The 10,278-nt window shown below is 39.6% G+C and overlaps 1 protein-coding gene across 1 annotated transcript in view; it reads left to right on the plus strand.

The window, feature by feature from the left end:
- LOC127662818 (NHS-like protein 1) overlaps positions 1-10,278 on the plus strand; it is a 65,740-nt gene extending 55,462 nt beyond the window's left edge. Inside the window, exons 6-9 of the mRNA XM_052154176.1 lie at positions 26-157; positions 2,456-5,653; positions 6,529-6,652; positions 8,141-10,278. Of these exons, the coding sequence (XP_052010136.1) occupies positions 26-157; positions 2,456-5,653; positions 6,529-6,652; positions 8,141-8,735 (4,049 nt within the window). The 3' untranslated portion in view covers positions 8,736-10,278. The remainder of the gene's footprint in view (positions 1-25; positions 158-2,455; positions 5,654-6,528; positions 6,653-8,140) is intronic.

Below are 10,278 nucleotides of genomic sequence, written 5' to 3' on the forward strand. Positions count from 1 at the left end.
GCCTTCTTTTTACACCTTTTATTAGGTGAGAACTTTGACCGCCAGGCAAGCTTCCGCCGCTCTGCAGCAAATACTGACACCATCATACGAAGACCCAAGAGGGTGCAAAGAAGAAAGACAATAACAGGAGTTCCTGACAACATTCAGGCAGAACTAGGTATGATTTCTATTAATTGCATCCTGTCGAATTCTGATGCTGTTGCATTCTTATTCCTTTACACTGAACCCCTCTCATTCAACTTAAAGGGATAGTTTTCCCAAACATGAAAATTCTGTCAGAATATTGCAATAAATGTCTAATTTATTTAAAGGAATATTCCGGGTTCAATACAAGTTAAGGTCAATTGACAGCATTTGTGGCATAATGTTGATTACCACAAAAAACATTTGTTTAAAAAAAAAAAGCAAGAATCGAGGTTACAGTGTATGAGGTACTTTCAATGGAAATTAATGGTGCCAATTTTGGAGGTTTTTAAAGACAGCACTTTATAAAAGCACTTACATTAATTCTTGTGTATAAACTTGTTTAAATCATAGTTTTTCCCCCAGTCATTTTAGGGATTAAGGCATGTTTAGTCATGGCAACAAAGATGTAAAAATTGGTTATAACCAGCCACGTATCTATATTAGGGGCAAGTGGGGCTATGCCCCACCAGAGGTGGCACTGTTGTGCAAATTGCATGGCATCATCATAAATGTATTTTAAGAAATAATATATTTTCCAAAACTTAAATATGTTTTATGTCCATTATACAAGAAAAAGTAAATATTCTTTTGAGAAATTCTATTATTATTAAGGTATGTTGCGTAAAAGCATTTAATCATTCTCATTTGCTATGCGTGGGGCTAGCCCTTCATCCTCAATGTTAATCAACGGAGATCTGGAGAATGTCATACATATGTTCAACGAGCATTCAACGATAGCCTGAGGGGCTAGTTTGCCTTTGCCCCTGAGCCAATCAAAAGCTTCGATCATATTTATGTCAAGCTGTTGACATGAGCATCGGAAGTTAGAAGGTGAAGAGTAGACCTGTATAGTAAACTTAATAGGTAAGTTTAAAAAGCAATTTTGGTTGGATTAGTTAAAGTGCACCATTCATCATTTCAATTAATTGTATGCCTTTGCGTTGAAGTGTTGTGTTGTTGGTGCATTGCTTTGTATTAGATTACAATGACTGATAAATATTGGAAGTCTGTCGTTGTTTTGATTAGTTTTGTTAGGCTGTTCACTCAAATTAGTGAGATAATATCCAAACCCTTTGACAATTTGTGATTTACGTTCACTTGAGCTTTTTGACATGGATGTGCACGTCTTAGTGGTGTTTTGTGCTGAGATTAAATTATTAGGGTTGTTTGTGTGGCATCATGTTCAGAGGTTGTGCTAGAAAGAAGTCTTTATTCGTCACTCTTTGTAAAATTTAATTTAGTCATGATCTACTTTTATCAGTCACACTTGTTTTCATTTTATAAGTACTAGGGCATTGCATCCATTATAATGGCACATGTATGACAGTAAATAGGCTTTTACTCCCATTGTTTGAATCTGGTGAAACACATGAGTTCTAGTGTGAAACTTCTGTCAATCAACTGCTGCACTAAAACTAGGTTTTTAAATGTTGATGGTTAAAGCACATACACATGCACAAGTTCACAGAACTTCATAGTCCCTGATGTGAATATAAAGTGTAATATGAGAAGCACATTTACACACAGTTACTCCACTAAAATAACAGACCTGATGTTTGAGCTTATATTAAATGCATGCATTTCTGGCTGAAATAATGCGTAGTTGTTTTTGATTTTTTTCTTTTTGTTCTTATGCAGTTTGCGCTTTATTATCATACATTAACATACTGAAGTAATGATTGATGTGTGCAGTCATGAAATCAAATACCCTCTACTCAAAATACAAACACAAAAGAGACCCACAATACCAGGTGTAAATGATGATGGTGTCAGTTAATATGCATCTTATACACATATTAATACCAGGGAATAAACTGCACATGCACTGTGGAATTGTGAGGGACAAAGAGTGAAGTCAAAACTGATACACTAGGTTAAAATGTTTTTCTTGATTCTTTTTTATCAGTCAATATGACAGACTTAATTTGGAATTATGCATCAATGTTTTAAAGACTGGTCAAATAAATGATTTTTAAGTGATTGTTTGTGCACCACACTAAATAATGACTCTGAGACGCTGCTGGTTATAACTATACACAGAGAAGGGTTCGTAAGAAACTTTATTACACTAAAATAATTGTCACATTCATATATTTTATGTTTTGAGGCTATACTTTTAAAACAGGAAATATTTTAACATTTACGGACGACTTCCATTGTAAGTACCTCTTACACTTGAGAATCATTAAGAGAGACTATCAAGTGTACAAAGGCATTATCAGGCATTACGCATACCATATATTTATAATTCCCATACCTGTTTTTGCAGCAAATAAAGGACAAGCGGACTCCAGAATTCACTCCATGTGTGTGGCAGATCAGTATTCTACCCTCAGTCGGGTGGGAAGTGTAACCTCCACCCTTAGATGCTCAGACGCCCATGACTCCAGTTGCCAAACAGAGGAGATAAATATTGTTCCTCCCTCAGTTCGCAGAATCAAAGCACAGAGAGGCCATGGAATTGCTGCCCAAATGGCTAATATATCCCACTCCGCCACCAGCAGCATTTCCACCATGAGTGAATGTAATGGTATCACCTACACTCAACTTAATGGTAGTGATCAGAGCTTTAACAGTTTGCCACAACAATGTTCTCACATCTCACATCAAAACTGTGAACTGAAGTACAGCAGCTCCCCCTACAGGATAAATTCCAGCTCTACAAGCTCCTTACCCTACCAGCTTGACATGAATCATGGCTCCTCAGCGTCACTGCATATGCTGTCTGATACATGGAACAATGCATTAAACAGCAACACAGCTGAAGACTTCAGTTCTTTACAAAATGATCAGTTTGTTAAAAATCCAAATTGCCAAGGTTCCAATCAAAACCGTCCGACCTTTTTCAGTGGTGCTCTACAGAACTCTGCTGAATTTAATTCCATTCTTTCTGAACACAACAGGATAGAGGAAAACCACATGCAATTGCCTCCTTCCTCAGCCCAGTTGTTTAGTTCTTCTGATGTCTTGTCTGCTGTATCCTCTTGTTACGAATCCACAGCCTCCCTCTGCTCAGGGATCCATACTGAGACTGATTCACAATGCAGCACGCTTGATGGCAGAAACTGCAGCAGTCCTAATTCTCTTCGCAGGGATTCTAACTTCTCAGAGAGCAGCATTCAAAGCTGCAGCACACTAACCACTGACCAGTGGACATATGAAGCATCTCCAAAGGGTGGTCCAATAAGCAACTCAAGTTGCTCCTCATTTGACACCAACAGTCATGACCATTCTCCCAGCAAGACAGATGCAAGCTCATTGTGCTCAGTTGACAATGAAGGGTACTATACCTCCATGCACATGGACTCTGGTTTGAAGTCGCACAGTCATGGCTGCATCAATAAAGCAGGAAATGTAAAGCAAAGTTTGTATGAGTACAAAGGCCATCGCTGCCATAGTGATCATGAAAGTCTGCATAGCAACCGCTCTTTGACTCGCAGCATTTCCCTACGGAAAGCCAAGAAGCCCCCACTCCCTCCCGCGAGGACTGACTCCTTAAGGTGCAAACCACATAGGAAGCCTCATCACAGTGGGAAAGTCCTTAGTGAGCAGCTGATCTCCAGTCTCCAGCAGTCCTTAGAGCTCAACCTGAAAACTCATAGTGCATCCTTCTCTGGACAAGCACCCTGCAGTGGGTTCGAAGACCCTTGGGTGCTCCGACCCAGAAGCCAGAGCACTGTAAGTGTAGCAAGCAGTGGAATGTCAGCACCAGCAGCTGTGTGTCCTGTCACACCCACACAGAGTGATAACTGCAGTCAGTGCTCAGACTATGCTGAGTCATGGGACTTTTACATGGATTACTCAAGCACATGGTCGGAACAGGGTCTCTCCTCTCAAAACACAAGATCTGGAAGTGCTGACGAGAATTCAGGAGTCATGAGCAATGGATCCTACAACAGCGGATCCTACAACAATGGATATCCATTGGCCTACTGCAATGGGAGTGGGATGAAGTCAAAACTGGTGTCATCACCTGACAAGGTTCATCGCCTGACTTCACCTTCTAGTGGTTATTCAAGCCAGAACAACACCCCTGCAGGCACCCCAGTTACTTCTCTGATAAGAGCAAAGTCTCCTGCAGGGAGGCCTAAACCAAAAGTGCCAGAAAGAAAGTCCTCTCTGCGGTCTTCTGTGTCTTCTTCCTCTACATCCCTATCCTCCAACACCTCTGATTCCTTTAAGAACCTTCCACCACCTCCACCTCTACCTGACATAACCACTTCTCAGTGTGTGACACCTAGCTTTCCTTCCAGTTCTCTAATAGCAGCTATCATAGACCCAATCCCACCTCTCTATCCTCTCCCTGAGGTGTCCTCTGCCTCTGAAGAAAGACAGAATTCACATTCACACAAAGAGTGTGAAACCCTCCTCAGTGACTCTCTTGATTTCCCCCCTCCCCCATCAAATGTTTATAAATATCTGTCTCTTCTTCCTCCCAAACCATCATCATGCATTCTACTTCCTCTTCCTCCTCCTCCTCCACCATTACCCGAGATGAGTCTTCAAACAACAGCCATTTTGAAAACGGAGAGTTCCTCTAAACCTACAGAGGCTGAGGAGATTGAAAAGGGACTAAACCTCAATCTAACAGGAGAGTCAGAGCCCAAGCTTCAGAGACCCAAAATCACTGCCCAAGCTCTTCAGATGGTGCAGCTACGACCTGTCAAGCTAAAGAAAATAGAAAATATTTTTATAACAGTTCGTGTTCAGCATTTTGAGGACCAAGCACAAAATGAGTCTCAAACATGCTCAAGGAAATCTAGAGAAAACGAGACTACAGAGCAAACAGTCACTGCCAATTGTGTTAGTCAACCAGAAAATGGAGTGAATACATCTAAATCTTCAATACAAAATCTCTCTCAAGCATCATTTTCTTCTTTACCCCTTGGACAAGATGAATGTATTAACACTGAAACTGAGCAGAATGTTCCAGTGCTTGTACACATTTCTGACAGTGTTAGCACACATCCTGTTTTAACTTTTCAAGAGATTCCACAGTGCACAGACTCCTCATCTGCATCTCAAGGTACTCCCCTGAAACAGAAGCCTCCAATATCACATAAGAAGCCCTATCTTTCCCTAAATATACCACCCATTATGCATCTACCTGTCTCTAATAGACTCAAGCTTCAACAGAGTAATGAAACAGCAGTGACCCCAGAGCCAAGGCCCATGAATGGTTTATCCTTGACAGAAACGGTTAATTTCCAGGAGATTCCATTAGGCCTTGAGGAAGAGAGTGACTCTGATACATCTACTCCTGTGATTAAAAGCAAAATGTCCATCAGCAGTGAGTTGTCATCAAGCAGTCTGCAAGACTTGCAACTCTCTGCCCTCATTCATGAGAGTGACCTTGGGCTGAGTGACAAAGGCTTAGGGCTCAGTGATGATAAAATCCCATCAGATGATGGTTTAAGCTGCAGCTCAGGATCCATTAGCTTTATAGAGGAAGAAAATGAGGAAAATGGTAAGGGCTTATTTTATTACTAGTTAAAAATTGTACGTTGTTTCTTTGTACAGAGGAAATCTCTAGTGTGCCAAATGACACACTACATTTTTTTAATGTTATTAAATGTTTATTAAATGTTATAAAGTGGCTAAGGCAGCATAAGCATTACCAAATGAGAAGTACTGTACATTTGAATTAGCTGATTTCAAACCCTTTATGAAGAGATAGGTCAGTAGGTCAGCATGGACTCTCACTGTCCACCCTTCACCAGCAACTACCTACATTGTAAGCAGAGGAATAACAACCTTCATGTTTTTACAAAGTTATTCAGCTGTATGTCCATCTGCAGAACATCAAAAGCCATACATCACTGCATTTTTGTATCTATTAATTCCTGTTGATAAAGATTAAAAACTTTTAATTTTTAACCCCATTAAGTTGCATGGATAAGCAAGTGCTATGTATTTGGTTTACAAGCCTCAGGGCTCTTATTTTCTGGTCCAGATAAGTTAAAGTAAGCTAGTTTGATATTATTCTCTATCAAACATCCCCCCGCCTCCAAACTTAACTTCCCTGCTGAGAGTGGATACACAGTGGGCTCCTTTTCATTACTACCCACACAGTTCCTTTTTTATTACTAGAACTTCTTGTCTTTTATGATTCTTCTGTTACATAATTAGTTGCCACTGGACTGTAATATTCTGAACCTCCGCAGTGCTCACCAAAGTGCAGTTATTGCACAACAGCAGGGACTACCAAAGGAGTGTGAATAATTTAAAGAGCTGAAAATTTCTTTTGCAGCATGGGTGTTACGCCTTTCTGCTTCTAAGCTCAGTCTCGGCTGTTTCTTGTCACTTTGTGGTTGATTGTTTTTGTTTGCGTGTGGGCTATAGTGGCAGAGTTCGACTCAAGCACAGAAATATCATCTGGCATTGACACTAATGGAGAGGCTGTTGAGGAGATGGTGACACCTGTTCGTCCTCGTACTACAGGGGACCTCTTTGCTGCCATTCATAGGTATGTGTTTTTCTGATTTAACCTGCATGCCCATCAAAACAATTATGTTTGGATAAGTACACCAAATATGTGCATAAACACTGGTTAAGGCTCTACATGTTTAACTAAAGCGGAATATGTTCTATTACAATTGATTAATTTTGTTTAAGTGTAGAATGCATATATAAAATAATAAATATATTATAACGAAGCTTCAAACTGTTAATTTGTTTCTCTTGCAATGATTAACATAAATCATTGATGTTTTATACATTTGCATATCAAGTATTATCATATTATATTTGTACTGACCTCTAAGACCCCTGACAAAGTTTATTCAGGAAAGGTCAGGATATTCAGTTCCTTAACTCCTCACTCTTTTTTTTGGCCATGCTTATTTCAGGCAATTAGTGACCAAATCATCAGCAAGTGGACAGAGTGACAAGCTATTCATTCTCTCTACTACCCAACATAATTCTTAATTCATGTAAATAATTTAAAATAATTTAATATTCAAATGTTTGGGTCACAAATATTTAGAAAGCTTTGTAAAATGCAGTTTTTCTTTCAGTATTTTTTCAGATTCAAACAATCAAATTGTTCATTATAAGAATCCTGGTCCTTTTTACCATTTAACTTTAATGGTAATGGAGTTTTGTCTCATGCTTATGCATTTCTGTTGAATCATTTGTCTGAACATGTGTCCATCTGGAGCAGTCTACGTAGGCAGAACATGAACATCCAATTACAGGTGTGGATTGGACTGGCAAGTAACCAAATCAGTGGCTGGTGTTGTCTCCCTGTAGTTTGGCTAGGGTCAGATTACACCCATTATCCAGTAGAGTAGCCCCCTTAAAAGATTAATTATGCTCCTCTCTTATTCCCGAAAGACACAAAGCGCTGCTTCATAATATCTGAATTATGGTGTCACATCTTTAGTAAGATTAAAAGTTAAATAGACTGTTTATTTCAATCAACCTACAGAAAAAGCAAAAGCAAAGAGCACATAAACATTATTCTGATATTACCGTTATATTTTTTTCAGAAACTATGCACATTATGCAGTTTTATTCTTAGCAGTTTTGTCATTAATTTTCATGAAGCCAAGTTTAATACATAGAAAGAGCTGACATTAAAATGTTCCTATTTAGCAGCCTTAAGGGAACATGACATCTTGAGCACTCAAGAGAAAGAGGCAGAATTAGATGTGGAATTATTAAAATGTAAACGCTGAGTTATTTTCTAAGGCATAGCAGAATATATAAATGATCACAACTCCAGCAACACATTAAAAACAATGAGAGAGAGAGAGAGAGAGAGAGAGAGAGAGAGAGAGAGAGAGAGAGAATTGCCTATTCTTCTTTTTAATCTTGAACAAGACCTTGTGGTATAATTGTAAGTAATTTTTTTATTATTACATTTTAATTTACATATGTCTTTCTGTGAGACATGCAACAACAGTGCCAATGGCTTTTCTGACAGCCTGACTTGTTGTCTCTTTATCCACAGGTCAAAGAGGAAGGTCCTGGGCCGTGGCGACTCTGACGAACACTGCCGTAGCCGCCTCCCTTCCCCACCAGTCACCCCAACTGGCTCCTGCCCTAGCATACCCTCCTTGCCTCGCCAGAGTGGCTCTATTCAGCGCAACCTGCGGCGGTCATCCACCAGCAATGATAGCTTCAAAGCTCTGCTCCTCAAGAAGGGCAGCCGCTCTGAATCCAGCTTCCGCATGTCAGCTGCTGAGATTCTCAAATGCACCGACCCCCGTTTCCAGAGGGCTAACTCAGAGCCTGCGCATCCTGATGGAATGTGCACCTCTCCTCGTAGCAGGAGAGCACATGAAGAATGGGCACGTATTGAGGGTGGCTTGCCTCGTCTCTCCACTGGACTAACAAGCTTAAAATATGGCCGTTCACGCACACCACCCTCCGCAGCCAGCAGCCGCTACAACAGCCGCAGCCGCATTCCCAGTGGGCCAATGACTGCCATATGTGAGAGAGAGGGAGAGGTGGCAGAGTCTACAGACTGCTGCATCAGTGTTGAGAGTCATTTCACTCTGTCCACATCATCAAGTGGCACAGTCTGTGCTCAAGGCAGCACTTGAGGCTCCTGCCTCATTCACAACCTGAGGATTTTATATTCTCTAATGACTGTAAGAAATAGTCATCTATTCAAACAAAGACCTTAGAGGTCTAAACCCTGGCTGGAATGCCATGCTTGTGCTGGCCCATAGTGACCACTGAGGATTTTATATGGGTGGAGAACAAATGGTGGAAATTTATGTAATTCTGTATATTTTAGTTTGGCTCTTTTCATGAGTGGGTTGTTTTATATTTCAAATAAGACATTAGCACTCTCAAAAAATTTGATTCTAACAAAATATTTTTGGTTTTGTTTAATTGAATGTTCATAGTTCTCTGTCTGCAGGTTTGGGGCAAAGGAAATGTACATCTTTGTTGGTAAATTGAGGGAGTTATGAATGGAACCAGAATGTCATTGAGGGATTTTGTGATGAATGATCCATGGTGATGTGTCTCTGCCATAGTGGCTATGGAAAGTACCCAACTAAAGTGAGCACTGAACCTATGAATGCACAGAACCCACATCCAGATCACAGTCTTGGAAGGGTTGGTGGTGTCAATGTAGTATTGACATTGTCGGTTACAGTGAGGTCGCTGAAATGAGTGTGGAAAGGTTAAATGGAAAATGTATATTTTTAAAAGTGTTTAGAGAGACAGGTATCTATACATATATGCACCTTTATATTCTACATTGCAGTTAAATTGTGAACAATCTTCAGGTAGAGCAATGGTTATCACACTCGTGTCCAAGATTATTCAGCTAATGTAAGCCAACATTTTTCCATTACCTAAACATAATTTTTGTGTTTATGTTTAGACAAAAATAATAGTTCTCCTTATTCTGTCAGTGTAAATAATCCAACCTTTACAAAAGCCAAGTCAAAAAGCCAGAGCTACCAACCATTCTGTTTCATTTATAGAAATGTAAATCTTCTGATTCCTTGCATTTGTCTGACTCACATTTGCCCAATATGAGAATTTGTAAATTTTTGTGTTCATTATTTCCAAAAGGAGGAACTGTTTAGTCTATTTACTATTACTAGGTGCACCTGGATGGTCTTCTTCCCTTGTTACTGAAAACCAGCTGAATGGTGGTAGAAAAATGGTGAAGCTCCTGGGTTAAGGTCATGTGAGACACAAGGGATTCTGTTAAAGAAATAAACCATGGCATTAATCACAAATCCCTTGTTGTCTGATATATCACTGAAATATATGCATACATTTCTCACTGTATAATACAGTTTATGGTTTAAAGCTGTACCCCTGCTATAGTAGGCTATAATACTCTGCTCACTGAGGCACTCAATTGACATAACAAAGATAATCCCTCAGTCTGATTGTCATTATCCTGGCTGAGATTTATAGAGTGATTGCAAGACCAGATTCTCACCTGGATAAATATTGGACTGGTAGTCCATCTGCATTCTACTTCAAAACAAAGATGTCTGCATGTCTCCATTGCTGCATGATGTGGTATAGTTTTTAATCTTTAGCCTATAACTATATACAAATGTGAAATATCTAAGAATGGTGATAGCATTCAACAGTAAAACAAATATTATGGAT

Source organism: Xyrauchen texanus, chromosome 22, assembly GCF_025860055.1.
Source record: "Xyrauchen texanus isolate HMW12.3.18 chromosome 22, RBS_HiC_50CHRs, whole genome shotgun sequence".
NCBI classification, from domain to species: domain Eukaryota; kingdom Metazoa; phylum Chordata; class Actinopteri; order Cypriniformes; family Catostomidae; genus Xyrauchen; species Xyrauchen texanus.